Source organism: Macaca fascicularis, chromosome Y (assembly GCF_037993035.2).
Source record: "Macaca fascicularis isolate 582-1 chromosome Y, T2T-MFA8v1.1".
Classification (NCBI taxonomy): Eukaryota; Metazoa; Chordata; class Mammalia; order Primates; family Cercopithecidae; genus Macaca; species Macaca fascicularis.
Window position 1 is genome coordinate 4,825,269 of NC_132903.1, and position 21,897 is coordinate 4,847,165.

Here is a 21,897-nt window from a genome sequence, read left to right on the forward strand (position 1 = left end):
CCCACCAAACTAACCCTAAGATGAGGTGCCAACAGAGAACAAACCCAGACCAGTCAACCTCAGACCCAACTGTTAATGAAAAATCGCTGAGCCCTGCTATAGTCACACAACCAGAAGCTGACTATTCTACGCACTGCCGAAGCTTGAGGAGTGTTCAGTAGATAAGTAAAGTAGATATGGGCTGATATTTTAATACTTATAGCTATTCTAGTAATATTTGCTGTACTATTGTTATACTGCTTTCAGAAAGCAACATAGCCTGCCTGTGCCTAGTCTGAAGATGTTACTCTCTGTTTTACTTATATTAACTATTATGTCAAACTTACAAAGCGGTGAAAATACAAATGAGTTTTCCATGTGCACCCACACTACTTGGGTAAGGAACACACAGGTGAAAACCTTTATATATCAAACCCATTATAAGCAAATAGGAACTTCCCTAGGAATTTATGTATATAACCAAATTACTTATTCAACGTGTGATGTTGGTGATAATCAGCCCTATGTCTGCGGTGACCCCGAACTTCTACCTCGAACTTGGTATGACATTCGTGAAAGGTCTGAAAAAGGAACTCTTTACAATTCAACTTGGATACCCTCCATCAATAAACGCAGTGTGTATCTGTATTTAGATGCCTGCTAAATAATAAGAACACTCCTTAAAACTAAAGTAATAATGGCGGCCCCAATCTGTTACGGCAACCCTTGCCCTAGAGTCATGTCAGTGTGTGCCTCTCGTGGTTGCCACATTCCTGACTCCAAAAGAAAGGTGACTGCAACCACTTGTATCCTGTACTGGATTCGTGATACCCCGCAGTCTCAAGACATACATTTCTCCAGAAACCTCTCCATAGATTGGTATAACTATGATAATTGTGTAACAGGAAATTCCTGTAGCCTCACTGAATTTGTTATTTCAAATCAGATTCACCTAATTGGGCAACAGGCACTGAAGTTCCAGTTGGATACAGTGATGAAGCCACAGAAAAGGAGGCGGATCCTAAGCTAGAGAGATTAGGCATTAAATACTCCAGGGTGCAGGCCTACCAACAGCACTGTATAGTTTTTATATTATCAAAAAGACTCAAGCTCACAAACCTCAGCAACGATTTAAAAATTTCAAGTCATTCAGTGAAGATATTAACCAAGTAGTTCCTGAGCCATCTTTAACCACTAAAAATCTGTTTGTGCAGTTAGTTAAGAACATAGCAGGAAATCTAGGAGTTACTTCATAGTATGTATGCAAAAGAACTGACATGGAGGATAGATGGCCTTGGGAGTAAAAGAATTGCTTCCCCAGCACAACTACACTTTAATTCTCTCTGGCACAAATGCTCCAGAATTAATCCCTACTGGCTCTAGTACTTGGCTCTTAAAGGCTTCTATTATAGGAAGATACTGCCTACCTCACTGGGGGACTACCTAGCCACACCCAGCAGGCAAATTAGCCTGTTTAGGGCAACAATACTACAACGAAACTATATGAAAAACTATGGTAGAGAGAAAATAAAACGGGTAAAAATAACTGAAGGCCACTTGTTTTAAACCATTTTCTAGGTTCTCTTCTTGAAATCACTCTTGGGATCAACCAAAAGCACAAAACATGGTAAGCATCAACATGGTAAGCACCTGCACGCCTCTACTTGATCTGTGATCAGTGAGCCTACTGGCGGTTGCCAGAAAAATGGACAGGAGCTTGTGCATTAGGTGTTATTAAACCATTGTTCTTCCTGTTACTCTTGAAGCAAGTAGAAGCTTTAGGGTATTCCTATTTATGATGAGCCTAGAAGTAAAAACAAAGGAGCAGCAGACTTAAAGAAAGATATAGAAATAGGGGACTTGAAAGACACAGATTGCAGAGAGAATAATAAATAATTATGGCCCGGCCATCTGGGTGCAAGATGGATTATAGGGATACTGTACTCCCATCTACATGATTAATCGCATCATTACGTTACATGCATTATTAGAAATTATAACTAATGAAACATCTAAAGCTTTAGATTTATTGGCTGTACAATCTACACAGAATGAGAAATGTAATTTATCAAAACAGACTGGCATTAGATTATCTGCATCTGCAGTAAATTTAACTAGACTAACTGTTGTTTAGAAATTGATGACAACATCTTTGAAACCAATGAGAAAAAACATACAACACACCAGAATCTCTGGGACACATTTAAAGCAGTGTGTAGAGGGAAATTTATAGTACTAAATGCCCACAAGAGAAAGCACGAAAGATCTAAAATTGACACTCTAACATCACAATTAAAAGAACTAGAGAAGCAAGAGCAAACACATTCAAAAGCTAGCAGAAGGCAAGAAATAACTAAGATCAAAGCAGAACTGAAGGAGATAGAGACACAAAAAACCCTCCAAAAAATCAGTGAATCCAGGAGTTGGTTTTTTGAAAAGATCAACAAAATTGACAGACCGCTAGCAAGACTAATAAAGAAGAAAAGAGAGAAGAATCAAATCGACGCAATTAAAAATGATAAAGGGGATATCACCACCGACCCCACAGAAATACAAACTACCATCAGAGAATACTATAAACACCTCCACACAAATAAACTAGAAAATCTAGAAGAAATGGATAATTTCCTGGACACATACACTCTTCCAAGACTAAACCAGGAAGAAGTTGAATCCCTGAATAGACCAATAGCAGGCTCTGAAATTGAGGCAATAATTAATAGCCTACCAACCAAAAAAAGTCCAGGACCAGATGGATTCACAGCTGAATTCTACCAGAGGTACAAGGAGGAGCTGGTACCATTCCTTCTGAAACTATTTCAATCAATAGAAAAAGAGGGAATCCTCCCTAACTCATTTTATGAGGCCAACATCATCCTGATACCAAAGCCTGGCAGAGACACAACAAAAAAAGAGAATTTTAGACCAATATCCCTGATGAACATCGATGCAAAAATCCTCAATAAAATATTGGCAAACCGGATTCAGCAGCACATCAAAAAGCTTATCCACCATGATCAAGTGGGCTTTATCCCTGGGATGCAAGACTGGTTCAACATTCGCAAATCAATAAACATAATCCAGCATATAAATAGAACCAAAGACAAGAACCACATGATTATCTCAATAGATGCAGAAAAGGCTTTTGACAAAATTCAACAGCTCTTCATGCTAAAAACGCTCAATAAATTCGGTATTGATGGAACGTACCTCAAAATAGTAAGAGCTATTTATGAAAAACCCACAGTCAATATCATACTGAATGGGCAAAAACTGGAAAAATTCCCTTTGAAAACTGGCACAAGACAGGGATGCCCTCTCTCACCACTCCTATTCAACATAGTGTTGGAAGTTCTGGCTAGGGCAATCAGGCAAGAGAAAGAAATCAAGGGTATTCAGTTAGGAAAAGAAGAAGTCAAATTGTCCCTGTTTGCAGATGACATGATTGTATATTTAGAAAACCCCATTGTCTCAGCCCCAAATCTCCGTAAGCTGATAAGCAACTTCAGGAAAGTCTCAAGATACAAAATTAATGTGCAAAAATCACAAGCATTCGTATACACCAGTAACAGACAAACAGAGAGCCAAATCACGAATGAACTTCCATTCACAATTGCTTCAAAGAGAATAAAATACCTAGGAATCCAACTTACAAGGGATGTAAAGGACCTCTTCAAGGAGAACTACAAACCACTGCTCAGTGAAATAAAAGAGGACACAAACAAATGGAAGAACATACCATGCTCACGGATAGGAAGAATCAATATCGTGAAAATGGCCATACTGCCCAAGGTAATTTATAGATTCAATGCCATCCCCATCAAGCTACCAATGACTTTCTTCACAGAATTGGAAAAAACTGCTTTAAAGTTCATATGGAACCAAAAAAGACCCCGCATTGCCAAGACAATCCTAAGTCAAAAGAACAAAGCTGGAGGCATCACGCTACCTGACTTCAAACTATACTACAAAGCTACAGTAACCAAAACAGCATGGTACTGGTACCAAAACAGAGATATAGACCAATGGAACAGAGCAGAGTCCTCAGAAATAATACCACACATCTACAGCCATCTGATCTTTGACAAACCTAAGAGAAACAAGAAATGGGGAAAGGATTCCCTATTTAATAAATGGTGCTGGGAAAATTGGCTAGCCATAAGTAGAAAGCTGAAACTGGATCCTTTCCTTACTCCTTATACGAAAATTAATTCAAGATGGATTAGAGACTTAAATGTTAGACCTAATACCATAAAAACCCTAGAAGAAAACCTAGGTAGTACCATTCAGGACATAGGCATGGGCAAGGACTTCATGTCTAAAACACCAAAAGCAACAGCAGCAAAAGCCAAAATTGACAAATGGGATCTAATTAAACTAAAGAGCTTCTGCACAGCAAAAGAAACTACCATCAGAGTGAACAGGCAACCTACAGAATGGGAGAACATTTTTTCAATCTACTCATCTGACAAAGGGCTAATACCCAGAACCTACAAGGAACTCAAACAAATTTACAAGAAAAAAACAAACAACCCCATCAAAAAGTGGGCAAAGGATATGAACAGACATTTCTCAAAAGAAGACATTCATACAGCCAACAGACACATGAAAAAATGCTCATCATCACTGGCCATCAGAGAAATGCAAATCAAAACCACAATGAGATACCATCTCACACCAGTTAGAATGGCAATCATTAAAAAGTCAGGAAACAACAGGTGCTGGAGAGGATGTGGAGAAATAGGAACACTTTTACACTGTTGGTGGGATTGTAAACTAGTTCAACCATTATGGAAAACAGTATGGCGATTCCTCAAGGATCTAGAACTAGATGTACCATATGACCCAGCCATCCCATTGCTGGGTATATACCCAAAGGATTACAAATCATGCTGCTATAAAGACAGATGCACACATATGTTTATGGCGGCACCATTCACAATAGCAAAGACTTGGAATCAACCCAAATGTCCATCAGTGACAGACTGGATTAAGAAAATGTGGCACATATACACCATAGAATACTATGCAGCTATAAAAAAGGATGAGTTCGTGTCCTTTGTAGGGACATGGATGCAGCTGGAAACCATCATTCTTAGCAAACTATCACAAGAACAGAAAACCAAACACGGCATGTTCTCACTCATAGGTGGGAACTGAACAATGAGATCACTTGGACTCGGGAAGGGGAACATCACACACTGGGGCCTATCATGGGGACGGGGGAGAGGGGAGGGATTGCATTGGGAGTTATACCTGATGTTAATGACGAGATGATGGGTGCTGACGAGTTGATGGGTGCAGCACAGCAACATGGCACAAGTATACATATGTAACAAACCTGCACGTTATGCACATGTACCCTAGAACTTAAAGTATAATAATAATTTAAAAAAAAAAAAAAGAAATTGATGACAACAGGTAGGCAGTTACGGAAATCACTGCATCAAAGTGAGAAAGTTAGCTCATGTTCCAATCCAAACTTGGAAAGGTTGGACCTCAGACAATCTTTTTAGTGGATGGTTTTCATCTTTTGGAGGATTCAAGACTCTCACAGGAAGTGTAGTACTTCTATTAGGCAGCTGTCCAATACTCCCTTGTTTACTGCGTCTCCTGTTTAGGAACATACAGTTCACTACAGAAGTAGTAGTGGCTAGACACACCACCTCCCAAATAATGGCACTAAATAAGTATCAGCCATTACCCACAGAAGAAAGCTCATCTCATGAGAAGGTGGAGAATTATGAAACTAACGTAGGTTGTTTCTAAAGTAGTTTCCTTTCCCATGTCTCACCCTCTTTACCTCCCATATGGATTATAAAACACAAATGTATAGGTATGGGATAGAAGAGTTAGGCCTTAAACATCACTTATAAAAATAACTTGTTGAAGTATAATCTGAATTCTACTTAGGCACAGGCAAATGGCGCCACAGAAAATAGTTAAGTTCACCTCCTGGCTGGCTTACTCGTGCTTCTCTCTAGAGATGAGGCCAAAATTCATGCCCCCTAGGTGGATGGCTGGTTAGTCAGTGACGGGGAAGATTCTCTGAAAGATGGAAACAATCTAAGAAGACAGGCACAGCCACAGGGAGGACAGCAAAGGCTGAGAAAAATTTAAGCCAGGGAGCCAATCTGCTCCCACACAGAAGGTAAGTGACGCTAAAAGCAGATACACTGGCAAAGCAACTCCCCATGCAAACAGATGAATTGCCTTTTGACAGGCCTTTGACTCTGTCCTACTATCCTAGCATCATGTGCATCATCAGGAAAAAGGTAAAAGCTTTCTAATAATAGTTTATTTTAAAAGAAAGCTTTTAAAGGGGAGAATGTGAAAGGAAAATAAAATAAAATAAATAATAAAGCCAAAAATAATAAACATAACATAGGAAATAGTTAACATTAAGTACAGGTTACTTAGAAGTTATACATAGGCTAACAAATTTAAGTAGTCCCTCCCAGCATTGCTAACAAGTTGCAGCTGCAAGCTTACTTATCTCAACCTTCCAAGCTTATCGCCTGCCTCCAGACCCCTGCATGTTTCTGTAATTCCTGTTTTCCATTACCCCAGCTCTGTCCAGCTTCGAGGTTGACTGGTCAAGATAACTAAATTGTAAGCTTTCTCAGAACTACCACAGGGTTAATTAATTTATGTCTTTGTCTGAAACCGGTACCCTGCCTCGTTTTCCTGCCTCAAATGACATGTAATGCAAGCCTGCATTCTTTGTCAGGGTCAGTAGCCATTTTGTGTGTGAGTCTGCTATTGGCTCAGGTGCCCAAATTAAATAAAGTTGTCTTTGGTCTCCAAAGGTCTCTTTGTCTTCCTTGGCTGGAGTTTTACTACGACATATGATCACTGGGTCAACACAGATATTTATATGAAAGTCAAATTTTTTGAAACAGAAAAAAAAGAAATACAATAAACCAAAAGCAGTGAGAAGTGAGACACAACAAAAGCAGTGTTAACAGTAAAGTTTACAGCACTAAATGTCCATCTTTAAAATGTATAAATACTACAAATTATTAATCTAATGATGCAACTCAAGAAACCAGAAAAGCAAGAGCACACTCAAACCCAAAACTAGCAGAAGGAAAAAGACCACAGGAGCATTAAATGGAATATAGACTAGAAAAACTAATTACATTAAATGGAATATAGACTAGAAAAATGCATGACTAGAATTGTGTTTGTAGGTGTGTATTAGCTCTTAAACTAATTTTCTTGGCCAGGCGTGGTGGCTCACACCTATAATCTCAGCACTTTGGGAGGCCAAGGTGGGTGGACCACTTGAGGTCAGGAGTTTGAGACCAGCCTGGCCAAGAAAGAATCACCAAAACAAAAAGTGCCTTCTTCTAAAGGGTAAAAAAGAGTGACAAACCAGTAGTTAAACTACCAAAAAAGTAAGGGAGAGACCAGAATAAATAAAACAAGAAATGAAAAAGGGAACACTATAATTGGTATCACAGAAATACAAAACATCATCAGAGACTATTATAAACAACTAGATACTCATAAACTTGAAAAGCTAGAGAAAGGATAAATTCCTGTGAACGTACAACCTACCAAGATAGAATCAGGAAGAGGCATCATCAAAGACTATTATGAACAACTATATATTCAAAAACTTGAAAACCTAGAGAAAGGATAAATTCCTGTGAACATACAAACTGCCAAGACAGAATCAGGAACAGGCAGAAAACCTGAAGAGACAAATAAAAGTAGTGAAATCAGTCAGTAATTACAACGTCTCCCAACAAAGAAAAACGCAGGACCAAATGGATTCATAGACAATGTCTGGGAAGTATGAGGTTGTGGAAGGGAGATGGATGATGAGAAATCAGTTAATAGGTGAAACGTACATTATTTGGGTGATGGATAACATGTTAAATGCCCTAACTTGATCACTGTGCAATCTATGCACGCAACAAAATTGCACATGAACCCCATAAATTTGTACAAATAATTTAAAAAAGCATTAGTACTAATCCTTCACAAACTCTTTCCAAAAATTAGTCCATTTTCACTAACGGATGGAACAACTAGGCAAAAAAAAAGTATGAAGAATACATTAAGACAACATTTTGAACCAACTATACCTAACAAAAATCTATGACACTTCATTACCATTAGCAGGATATACATTCTTCTCAAGCACAAAAAAACAGCTCTTGGACCAGGAGTGGTGGCTCACACCTGTAATCTCAGCACTTTGGGAGGCCAAGGCATGCAGTTCACAAGGTCAGGAGATCAAGACCATCTTGGCCAACACAGTGCAATCCCGCTCTACTAAAATACAAAGAATTAGCTGGATATAGTGGTGCACACCTGTAGTCGCAGCTACTTGGGAGGCTGAGGTAGGAGAATCCCTTGAACCTAGGAGGCAGAGACTGCAGTGAGCCGAGATCTGCCTCTGCTCTCCAGCCTGGCAACAGAGCAAGAGTCTGCCTCAAAAAAAAAAAAAAAAAAAAAAAGGAAAAAACCCCAGCTTTTGAACAGTCCCTATGATAAGCCATAAAACAAGACTTAACAGTTTTAAAAAGTTTTTAAAATAATATATTCATACAAAGTATCTCTTGTGACGACAGAATATATTGAGTAATAAAACAGAAAATTCACAAATTGTGGAAATTAAACACGTTTGTAAATTTGTGTGTCTAAATTTCCAATGAGTCAAACAAATCAGTAAATACTACATAAGAACTAAAAATACATCTTCACAAAACTGATAGAAGGCAGCTACAAGAATGCTCAGAGGGCAAATTACAGGTATAAATTCCATTGCTAAGAATTAAATCCTACAAGTAAGCTGCTCTTCAAAAAAAAAAAAAAAACTAAACCCAAAGCATGTTTAAAAAAAAATAGATATGAGTAAAAATTTAATAAAATATTATCATCTGCAAACACAGATAGTTTGACTTCCTCTCTTCCTATCTGGATGCTCTTTATGTCTTTCTCTACCCGACTGGTCTGGATAGAACTTCCAGTCCCGTGTTGATCAGTGGTGGTGACAGGCAGGGCATCCTTGTTCCGGTTTTTTCCAAGGGAAATGGTTTCAGCTTTTGCCCATTCGATGTGATGTTGGCTATGAGTTTATCACAATGGCTGTTATTATTTTGAGGTAGGTTCTGTCAATGCCTCCTTTGTTAAGGGTTTTTAACATGAGGGAATTTTCAATTTTATAAAAACTCATTTCTGTAATCCATTGGAAATGAATTGTATAAATATACACCATGGTATATACTATGCAGCCATAAAAAGGAATGAGATGATGTCCTCTGCAGAAACATGGATGGAGCAGGCGGCCATTATTCTGTTGCTGCACTAAGTGAACTAGTGCAGCAGCAGAAAACCAAATACATATTACTAACAAGGCACCTGAGCGTCCTTGAGGGTAGACGGTGGGAGGATCAAAAATTACCTATTAGGTACTATGCATATTACTTGGGTGACAATATAATCTCTACACCAAACCCCTATGACACTCAGCTTACCTATATAACAAACCTGCACATGTACCCTGAGCCTGACAGTTAAAAAATAAAATACCTAGAAATTAGTGTAAATTTGTTATTTCAACTGTAACAAAATTATAATACTTATACACTGACAATTAAAAAACATTTTGATATAAATGTTAAAAGTTCCAAATAAGTAACAAGAGGGCTGGATATAGTGGCTCACTCCTATAATCTACTTTGGAAGGTCAAGGAGGGTGGATTGCTTGAGCCCAGAAGCTCAACAACAGCCTGGGTTAAGTGTGAGATAAATAAAAACAAAGAAAGAAAGAAAGAAAAGAAAGAAAGAAAGAAAGAAAGAAAGAAGGAAGGAAGGAAGGAAGGAAGGAAGGAAGGAAGGAAGGAAGGAAGGAAGGAAGGAAGGAAGAAAGAAAGATGTCCTCTGTTGATATCATTTCACTATAAGTGTTCATGGAATGTACCATGTAATACTGTTAAGATGATCCTACTCTTAAATTTGAACTACATATCATAATTCCTGGTGGCTTTTGGCACAAACACAAAACTGATCCTGTGGAAAATACAAGGTACCTAGAGGAGCCAAAATAACTTTGCAAAAAAGGAACCAAGCTGAAAAAAATCATACTAACCAATCTGAAAACTTACTACAAGGAACACTAATTAAGACATAGTAGCACTGCGATAATGACAGGTATGTATCTAAAATAGAACTTAACAGTCCAGAAAAAAGAAAAACTAAAAAAAATTATTTTTTTAACTATTACACTTTAAGTTCTGGGATACATGTGCAGAATGTGCAGGTCTATTACACAGATACACATGTGCCATGGAGGATCGCTGCACCCATCAACCCATCTTCTACATTAGGTATTTCTCGTGCTGCTACCCTTCCCCTACCCAACCCGTCAGTTCCCTAACAGACCCCAGCATGTGACATTCCCCTCCCTGTGTCCATGCGTTCTCATTGTTCAACTACCACTTATGAGTGAGAACATACGGAGTTTGGTTTTCTCTTCTTGTGTTAGCTTGCCGACAATGATGAAAACCTTTAAAATTTATGGTAAGTCTGAGGAACTGTCATAGCCAAAAGGAGCCTAAAAGAAGACATGAGAAGTAATAATGTTATACTCAGGATGGGATCCAAAAAAAAAAAATTAGGTAAAAACTCTGGAAATCTGAATAAAGAATGAACTTTACTTAATGCTACCACATCAAGATTGCATAATAAACTTTAATAACACATGTACCAGATTAACATAAGATGTTATCAACAGGGGATTATGTATAGGCACACTGTGGTATCTTTGAAATAATCTTGCAAAGCTGGAATTGTCAATAAAAAATAAAGTTTACTTTGAAAAAACGAAGACAATGAGTAAAAGTGATGAAAAACAACCAATATATCTTAAAAAGCTTGGTTAAATTCTGTGCAGAAAAAGTACAAGATCAGAAAACAGTGGTAACAGACGGTCCTCTGTTCATATACCCCATAGTAGCGATAACTTGGCAATGATTCACAAGCGACAGTGGCTTTGTGGGAGCTTTGAACTCCAGGTAGAAGACAACAAAACTCTGACACTAAGAATTGTTTGGCAAAAGCAGGCCTGTGCCCAGGTGGCAGTTTTGCCAACAAGGTCCCCAGCTATAGGCCTATCACCCTGCAGCCTCAATCATAATAACACTGAATAGCAACGATCCAGGCACTATACCCAGGGACACAGATCCCACACCATGCCTTGGGTAATGGACTGTGAACCCCAGTACCACAAAGACTCTGAAACTGCTCTGTAACTTGGCTACAGACCTTACTAGCCAGGATAGGGTTTTGCCTAATCAGTGGTTTCCTAGTAAGGCAAAACTCTGTCCAGTATGTGCCCTTGAGATAGGCCTACTACTCTGTCACATTGCACATTTTAAAGCAGCACTGCAATGCAGCTCCACCTACCAGCCATACTGACCAACATCCTAAAAGCCATCCTGTCTAAAAACCCTTAGAAACACCTGCCTCAGACCCTAGTAATAGGTGTCCCAACCACAGACTCTACTATATATCCAGCAGCAGCTGTCTGACCTGACTCCTATCCCAGTCAGTGATTCCCGACTGGGAATCCAGGGTCCAGAGAGGAGGTCTGTAAAGACTGGAAGAGGTATTTGCTCTTTGAATACACATACAGCCAAAATGACACCAGCAAAACCAATTAATAAAGCTCCAGTGACCAAGTACAAAGAAGTAAACTACACGGAAAAGAATTTGAAATAATCACCTTAAAGAAGCTGAATGAGATGAAACATAAGACAGATAAGTAAAAGAAATCGAGAAAACAATGAATGAATAAAATGAGAGCTTTAATAAAGAAATAGAAACCATCAAAAAAAAAAAAAAAAAAAAACCCTAGACCTGAATGAAGAACACAGTAACAAAATAGAACATTAACAGCCTCAATAGCTGACACAAATATGAATAAGAATCAGCAGGCTGGTATACAACAAGGTCATCTGAAATTAGCTGGTAGTTGTTTCAAGCTGGTGTCTGGAAACAAAAATGAAATTAGCCAGTTAGATGGAAAAAAAAAAAAAAGTAAAAGTAAAGAGTGCATATGGGACCTACAGGATACCATCAGAAAAACAAACATACATTTTTTTACACAGAAATATATACAATTTCCCAAGGAGGAAAAAAAAGGCTGAAATTAAGAAAAATCAACAAAATAGTAGAACAGGAAGTTCCCTGCTCATATCAAAATTAATTCAAATAATCAAATACCAAAATGTAAAAGCTATAATTATAAAACTCTAAAAGAAAACACTGATAAACATGTATGACGTTGGATTTATTTAACAGATATATTTAAACTAGTTAGTCAGCAGTAAATGTAGAAGCAACAAAAGAAAACATTGTATTTGTACATTTTGACGTTTTCACTAAACATACAGTCAAAATATTTTTTTCCCATCATTTGTTGCATGGACACTTGCTTGTTTCTGCTTTGTGGCTTTTACGTATAATGCTGCAGTGAACATCTGTAGCCTTGCTTTTGTTTGAACATGTAGTTTTATTTTCTTTTATTATATACCTAGGAGTGGAATTGTTTGATAAGATAGTAACTTTGTGAAGAGCTGCTAGGTTGTTTTCTAGAGTAGTCACACCATTTTACATTCCTACCTCAACATTTAAAGATCTGTTTCTCTACATCCTAGCCAACACTTGCTGTCTTTAAAAAATTTTTATCATCCTAGAAAATATGAAGTGGTCTGTAGTTTCGATTCTTATTGTCCTTATGACTAATGTTTGAACATCTTTTCGTTTATTGGCCTTTGGATATGCTTATTTCTGACAAATGTCTATTCTGATTACTTTTCTTCTGTTATCTGAGTTGCAAGAGTTTTAAAATATATGTATTAGTTATTTAATCCTTACATGATTTGCAGATGTTTTCTTATCTTTTGAGTTGTCTTTTCGGTTTTGATAAAATTCTTTGAAGCATCAAAGACTTAAGTTTTGATGGATTCCATCAAAATTTGTCCAGAATAGGCAAATATATAGAAACAGAAGGGAGAGAGACAGAACAGTATGGTGTTTTATTTTAATATCATGAAAATATTTCAAAATTAATTGTTGTGATGGTTGGACAACTCTATGAATACATTAACAACTACTGAATTGTACACTTTCAATGAGTGAATTCTAAGCTATATGCATTATATGTCCATAATGTTTTACCAAAAAAAAAAAATCAAAATAAATTGCATATCAATATATGTTTTGTACTAAGTAGCTTTCATTTTTAATTACATTTCTTTCCCACTCAAGTAATTCATGAAAGCCAGAAATAATTTCATTTGTATTAGGAATCAACACATGGCCTTTCAAAGTCTGTGACTAAAACAGGACTTTCCCTTTACCCACATTATATTATCTATGGCTAACCCTCCCTCATGGCAGTTTCAACTAAGAGTAATATCATGGGTTACATCCTATGACAAGATAAATGTATTTTGAGTATGATCTGCCATAAAGGAAATCAAAACTGTCATTGAAAATTTGTACCAACCTTCCAGTAGTCAGACTGTAAACTGTAATATCTCTGATATGCAGATAATGCTGGAAAAGAAAACATAATTATTAGCCAAATCACATCCCATTTAAAAATCCACTGTAAGACATTAAATAGATATTTTAATATAAGCTGCCCAACATGCCCATCCATTAACAAACAATAAAAATCAAATAACCTAAATTTGATGGCTTACTAATTTAACCAGGTATATAAAACCATGATCAAACGTTACCCATGCACTCGAACAAACATAATATCTTAGCAATTACTTGAATCAATTTGACCTCCTTCAGGGACTAAAAGTAATGGCAATCTTCTAAAGGTATTCCCCACTACGATAAAGTTTTCTAATTTTTCTTAACATGCAATTCACTTTCTACAAAGATAAAAATTCAGTCACCTAAGGCAGAAAATAACTCTTTGTGATGCTTCCCTTTACACAATCAGTAGACTACTATGATCTATAGTTTAATTCCAAGTTAGGATGCCCTATGCCCTAAAACCTACCTAAAGGCAAAAAGGGTACTCAAATCATATAAAGCAGTTGTTACCGACTAACTAAAAAAACGCACAAAAATAAAATCACAAAATAAAAACATAAAAAATAAGTCATATAAGCACATTAGAATTAGTGGAAACATTAACAATGACAAAACTAGGAAAACCCATCACTTTATCCAATCAACTCAGAATCTCTGAAAAACAGCTAAGCAATGATTACATTGCTGGGGACAAGCTTTTAGGATAAACTATTGCAATAAATATCACCCAAAAGTCAAAAATAAATTGAAAAAAATGAAAAAGAAAAAATAAACTGAAAACAGCAGAATGCCAAAAGGGACAGACTGAACATACTGTAATAGGCAGAGGATTCTGTCTTGAACAAACATTTTTACAAATTTCAGAGATTTTTACAATAAAGATGTAAATGTTAGCTGAAATGCTTTCACTGAATTTAACCACAAAAAGTTAAGGTGTGGGGGTAAGCCTATCGAGGAAAACTTGCTTTTTTCAAACACTCATAAAATGACAAGAGAGAATTTTTAAAAAACCAAATTTAATGCTCAACAGACAGTAGCATATATGAGAATCATCTCACGATATAGGCTACATTTATATTACTGAAATATTTACTTTCAAAACAAAAAAGTGCAAAAAAGTGACATCCAAAAAAGTAGCCTGAAAAGAAAAGATTCGTAGACACTTTCTCAAGAAAAGCAAACTTAAAGTCTCTCTACAGCTGTCTTAAGGGCACTATTCAAAATGGAGAAAATTTTACATAAGAAAATATATCAAGTTCTCGGCAAAAACAGTGAAAATCTATCTTATTTTAGCCTGAACTAATTCTTTCTTACACCATTCCTACTCTACCCCAGCTCAGTAAGATAGGACCACCAGACCCACCAAAATATAGCGTTCTCTCTTGCTCCTGTTTTAGGGCTAGGCTAACTTCTCAATAGATGTAAGCTACCAAAATTTCCCCCACTCAGCTCAGTATTGCAGAAACTATATTAAAAACAAGTGGGGACAGGCACAGTGGCTCACGCCTGTAATCCCAACACTTTGAGGGGCTGAGGCAGGTGGATCACAACGTCAGGAGATGGAGACCATCCTGATTCACACAGTGAAACCCCGTCTCTACTAAAAATACAAAAAGTTAGCCAGGCGTGATGGCATGTGCCTGTAGTCCCAGCTACTTGGGAGGTTGAGGCAGGAGAATCACCTGAATGTGGGAGGCAGAGATTGCAGGGAGCCAAGATCGTGCCACTGCGCTCCAGCCTGGATGACAGAGTGAAACTCTGTCTGGAAAACAAAACAAAACAAAACAAAAAAAACAAGGGCAAATGACAAGACAAGAAGCTGCTTTGCTCTCCCATGCCCACAGTGGCTAACTGGAAACTCTAATCCAGGTGCAGTAGACCAGGAAAGTACTGATGCCCAACAGCCCTTGATCTAAATAACTCTGGGTAGATTCCATGTAAAAGAAGCAAGCAGACTAAAGACCATAGCTCCTACCCAGTGCCTGCTCCTAAAGCACAGGGATCATTTCAAGATTGGTGGCCATTATCTCAGGCTCCAGACCTTGAAAAGCAAAGGTTCAACTCTAGTGGAAAAAGTAGGCTTAAGATCATGGAATACAGTAGTTTCTCTTCTAGTGTGAATTTATTCAGAAAGCATTTGGGGATGTTCAAGCCCAAGAATATCATAGAAAACATGCAGATTTTTACAGATAAGCATCTAGTAGCTCCAAAAGAGCAAGTATCTAAACGGCAGACTGGCTAGAAGTTTTACAGAGAGAAACAAGGAAAGAAATCTCCAGGGTTAGAAAAGTCCTGGGAGATAGACCTCAAGAAGTGTCGCACAAATGAGAAATGTGGGACACTGTTCAGCATAAACACTACAAGTAACAATTATTGGGAAAAAAAGAACAGAAAAAGGAACAGAAAGCCTGAAGAATACCACAGTGGTAAATTCCCACCATGTTACAGGTTATCTATTTCCCTGCTATCCCACATTTGAAACTGAAGAAGCCACCATTCTGGAAGCACCAAAAAGAATGAAGGCAGGCAGGGTGGAGCTACTCTCAGTAACCAAAGGACCAAGGAAAAAGGCAATCCAGCAAGACAGAAAACTGAGAATGTAATCTGTCCACTGCAAACAGTACAGAAAAAGAGTTCCCTCAAACCACCTACTCTACACACAAAGGTCAAGGAGAAAGCACAGACATCTATCATGTATCAGGCTACCTATTGTGTTAATGTGAGAGGATGCCAATAAGGGAGCAAGAAAAGAATTTATCTGATGGCTAGTAATGAGGCTCACATGTCCTCCGCTGAAAGTAGCCTAGATTTCACACTCACATGGCAGAAACAAGTTGCCTGCACGTGCTAGGGGAGTCAGAGCACCCAGGTGGAAGTCAGGATTTTAACCACTGGCCAGTAATACGGAAGCCTGGAAGAATAATGGAAACCATGTGGGAAGCCAAAACTCTCATTTCAGTTCAGCATTAACAAAAAGCCTAACTCAGTGAAGAATCTGAATTTTAACATTCACCTGGCAGTAAGAAACAGCAATACCATTTACTGCAGATTAATATAAGATCCACCAGCCAGGTGCAGTGGCTCACACCTGTAATCCTAGTACTTTCGGAGGCCGAGGTAGGTGGATCACTGAAGGTCAGGGGTTCGAGACCAGCCTGGCCAACAGAGTGAAACCCCATCTCTACTAAAACTATAAAACTTAGCGAAGTATGGTGACACATACCTGTAGTTCCAGCTACTTGAGAGGCTGAGGCATGAGAATCACTTGAACCCACAAGGCAGAGGTTGCAGTGAGCCGAGATAGCACTACTGCTGGGCAACAGAGTGAGACTCTGTCTGATAGCATAACATAAAACCTTTCAAGATCCAGTCAAAAATCATTCACCATATCAAAAAAAAAAAAAAAAAGAAAAGAAAAGAAAAAGAAAAAGAAAAAGAAGTAAATCACACTGAATGAAAAAGATGGGAGAAATGTTTGAGTATATGATAACAAATTTTAAACTGGAATAAAAGTGCTTCAAAGAGCAATAAAAAAAGGAAAAATGAGAAAGTCACAGTAAAGAAACAGAAGCTACAAAAGGCAAACCAATGTAAACTTTAGAACTTATAAATGAAATAGTCAAAATAAAGAGCTCAGCTAATAGCCTCAGCAGCACAATGCACACAGAAACATCATTAAACTAGAATACGGAAAGATAAAAAACTACTCAAGCTAAGCTAACAAGAAAAAATAAACTAAGGCAACGAAAGAATGCAGCCTCATGGATTTGTGGGTTATTAATCACAGAACTAAGTATCATTACACTCCACAAGTAATGGAGACAGAACCAGTTGTAAAATGTACTTAAAGATAGGTATGAAATTTCTCCAAATGTGAATGAAAAAAGAGATGTGGATGCTAGCCACAACAAAGCTCCTAAACCCTTCAAGGGCCCTCAGACTAACACAGGGGACTGCCTGGAGATCACGCAAAGGCATTGCTCCAGAGAGGGAGGTCACTTTGGGACCAATGCACTGCTAGAGCACTAAGCAACTGCAAGTAGCTAAAACAACTTGAGGAGCAATAAACTCCAATGACTCACATTTCCCAATATCAAAACTTTCTACAAAGCTACTGTAATGAAAACAGTAAAGCTAACATAAGGACAGAAATAGAGACAATGGTAGAATAGAGCTGAGAACCTGAAAATAATGTTTACATGTATGATCAATTGATTTTTTCACAGAATGCTTAGTCCACTTTTGAATGGGCAGTTCAATTTTCTCATGCAAAAGAATGAGGCTGGTCCCCCAACTCACATTAATATACTAAATGTAATCAATTATTTATTAAATATAAGAAGTAAAACCAAAGAAATCTGGGAGAAAATCTAAAGATTCTTCATGTTCACGAACATGGCAACAGAGAGGGCATCAAAAGCATAAGCAACAACAGATAAACTGAACTTGATCTAAATTAGAAACCTCTACGCAAAGCTCCTTGTCAATAAAATGAAATGAAAACCTATATGATGGAAGAAAATATTTGCAAATCATGTTTAATCATGATTTATTATCGAGAATATACAAAAAACTCCTAGAACTCAGTAACAAAAAGACAAGTAGCTCAACTAAAAAATACATAAAGAATCTGAACAGACATCTATCCAAAGAAGATACATAAATGGCCAATGAGCACCTGAAAAGATACTCAACAGCATTAGTCACCAGGGAAATAATGCAAATCAAAACCACTATGAGACTATCGCTTCACACTGTAATGGTTACAACAGGAGGTGTGGGGAAATAGTAAAAAACAAGTGTTGGCAAAAAACTGGAAATCTCCTCCTTTAATGGCAGGATAGTAATAATGGGTACAGCATCTGTGGAAAACAGGTTTTCTTACAAAAATTACTGTTTTTTCAGTAATAAAAATAGCAATTCCACTGCCAGCTAACTTGTCAAAAGAACTGAAGGCCGGGCACAGTGGCTCACGCCTGTAATCCCAACACTTTGGGAGGCCGAGGTGGCTGGATCACCTGAGGTCAGGAGTTCGAGACCAGCCTGGCCAACATGGCGAAACCCTATCTCTACCAAAAAAAAAAAAAAAAAGACAAAAATTGGTTGGGTGTGCTGGTGGTTGCCAGTAAGCCCAGCTACTCAGGAGGCTGAGGTGAGAAAATCGCTTGAACCCAGGAGGCAGAGGCTGCTGTAAGCCATGATCACGTCACTGCACTCCAGCCTAGGTAACAACAACAAAAAACAATTAAAAGTGGGGACTCAAATAGATGTCTGTATACTAATTTTCATAGCACATTCTGAACAGCCAAAAGGTAGAAAAAAAAAAAAAAGAAAGCATTCATCCAAGATGAACAGTAAATTGTGGCATACAAGTACAATAAAATATTCAGTAATAAAAAGGAACAAAGTAGTGATACATGCTGCAACATGAATGAAACTTGCAAATATTCTGCTGAGTAAAAACAGCTGACACATACAATATGATTTTATTTATATGAAATATCAATAACAGGCAATCCACAGAGACAGAAAGTAGACTAGTGATTGTAAGGACCTAGCTGAAGAAAGGAAGAAAGAGTAGTGACCAATAAAATAACATTTTAACCAAAGAAATATATACATTGTAAACTGTTTTAAAGAAACCAAACAGGTCGGGCATGTTGGTTCACGTCTATAATCCTGGCACTTTTGAAGGCCAAGGTGCACAGATCACCTGAGACCAGGAGTTTGAGACCAGCCTAGACAACATTGCAAAACCCCATCTCTACCAAAAATACAAAATTAGCCAGGAATGGAGGCAGACACCTGTAATCTCAGCTACTCAAGAGGCTGAGGCAGGAGAATCACCTGAACCCAGGTGGTGGAGGTTGCAGTGAGTCAGATCACACGACTTCATTCCAGCCTGGGTGTCAAAGTGACACTCTGTCTCAAAAAAAAAAAAAAAAAAAAAAAAAAGAAAGAAAAGAAACAAGGATCTATGTCAATGATTTATTGCAGCATTATTCACACTACCCGAAAGGTGGAAACAAATTAAGAGTCCACAAACACCAATGGATAAACAAAAAAGTGGTACATACATACAAAGAAATATTAATAAGCCTTAAAAACAAATGAAATTCTAATACATATTATATGAATGACTAAATTAAACACATGACAGGTAAAAGAATCCAGACACAAAAGGAACAATAATGCATTATTCCACTTATAACTTACCACGGAAAGATATGTTCATACAGATCAAGGTGTAATATAGGCAAACAAGGGCTGGATGTGGTGAATACGAATTTATAGCTGAATGGTTAGAGAGTTTTGTTTGGTATGACAAAAAAAAAAAAACTTTTGGAAGAGTGGTGATGGCTATGATGTACTTACTGCTAAAGAAATTTAACACTTAAAAGTGATTTAAATGGCAAATTGTGTTATATACATTTTAACATTAAACTTTTAAAAAAAAGAAAAATCATTTTTTCTGGAATAAGTAAAAATCTCTCTCTGGAAGGGATGGGAAAATTCAAAGATCAGAACGACTATCCATAGTCATAGACTATCACATACCTAAAGGACATGAATAATAAAATTTCAGAGTAAGGGTAAGAATAACAGATTTTCTAAATTATCATCAAAACATTTCCAACATGAAGGACATGAGATGCTGATTCACAACGACACATAATAGACTAAAATAGGCCTATTCTAAAACATATCAATTTGAAACTTCGGAACTATAGTTCTATATTCCCAGTTTTTAGAAAATTAGTATTTTCCTAAGTCTTCAATATCCCCACCGCCTGTGACTGTCTAACCCAAATGATCAGGTACATCAATAGGACAAGACTAGTCCCTGCCAAGTCGACTTTCTTGCCTTTCCCTGATTATGATCTAGAAACATTCAAACACATCAGTAAAATTCTCTCTAGTCTTTTGCTTCAGTATTCTGTCCTGACCCCTAATAAAGGGGTTCCACATTCTCTCAGCTCCTGATGTGCTGGGTAAGGCCACTTTCTGTGAGTACCACCTAGATTACCCCTTGTGTGGTGTGCCAGGCCTGCCTCTTCTAGAACCTTTGAGTAAAACAAACCCTTTAATTTCATTTGCCTCATCAAGTATAATGTCCACAGCCGTAATGGAACAATCCTTAGCAACCCCAAAAAGACCACTTACTCCTCTATTTACAACATAAGGACAAAGACTTCCAGGGGTAAGGCACTGAACAACAGGTCACATGAAAAAAATTGTTATTAAAGAACCTCAGACTCCATACCAGCAATTCCAACACCAAGAAAATGGAAAATAACTTCCAAAATTATGAAAAAAAAAAAAAAACTATTTCCATCCTAGATTTAAATATTCAGATTATTAATTTACAGTTGCAAGGGTAAAAGAAAGATATTTCACACAAACATATATGTGAAGTCTCAAAACATTATTTCTCACGAATCTTTCCTTAAGAAGGTACTAAAGAATGTGCTCGTCTAGAAAATATTATACACTGGCTGGACATACGAGGCTTACACCTATAATCCCAGCACTCTGAGAAAAAGGCAGTATGGATTACTCAAGTTCAAGAGTTTAAGGCCAGCCTTGGGTAATGAAACTCTGTCTCTGGAAAAAACACAAAAATTAGCCAGGCGTGGTGACTTGAACCTGTAGTTCCAGCTACCTGGGCAGCTGAGGTGGAAAAATGGCTTCAGCCACAAAGACAGAGGTTGCACTGAGGCGACATTGAGCCAGTGCACCACCACCTGGAAGACAGAGCAAGAACCTGACTCTAAAATATAATGAAAAATAAAAAATTATATACCAACGAAGAAGATATGTGATAAAGAAAACAGGAGAACCAGAACAAAGAAAAAAGGTTCCAAATGGCATCTATATCCCAGATAGAATTTAGGAATACAATGACTCAGGACATACACATACTGATCTACCAACATCTGCTATTCTTGTATTTCTTAATCTGAAAAATGTCCACTTAAACCTGGTTTTGACTATTATATGTGCACACCTATTTTTTTCAAACCACCTCTATTATCCTCTTCACACACTACAAACTAGATCACTAGAAGGCCATCTCACTCCCCACAGAAGTGTTCTAACATGACCATCATTTGAATTGTCCATTCTCTCCCTCATCTTATTTCCTCACAAATTTCTAGTACTTGGTACATATAAGAGCCTACTCAGAGACACTAATTGTAAGAAGTATGTTGTCCTAAAGTCTGTTTCTAAAAATCAGTTTTATTTATGCGGGGGTATTAAGTTTTTCAAAGCTAAAGAATATTCAATCATTCATAAGTAGTTGAAGAAAACAAAATTTCAAGGAATCTATAAACTCTATGC

The 21,897-nt window shown here is 37.5% G+C and overlaps 1 protein-coding gene across 37 annotated transcripts in view; it reads right to left on the reverse strand.

The window, feature by feature from the left end:
- The window catches only part of LOC141406934 (histone demethylase UTY), a 212,305-nt gene that overhangs the window by 161,050 nt on the left and 29,358 nt on the right, over positions 1-21,897 (reverse strand). For all 37 annotated transcript variants that reach the window (XM_074030498.1, XM_074030508.1, XM_074030502.1 and 34 more), the window contains one exon: positions 13,508-13,557. In XM_074030498.1, coding sequence (XP_073886599.1) covers positions 13,508-13,557 — 50 coding nt within the window. The remainder of the gene's footprint in view (positions 1-13,507; positions 13,558-21,897) is intronic.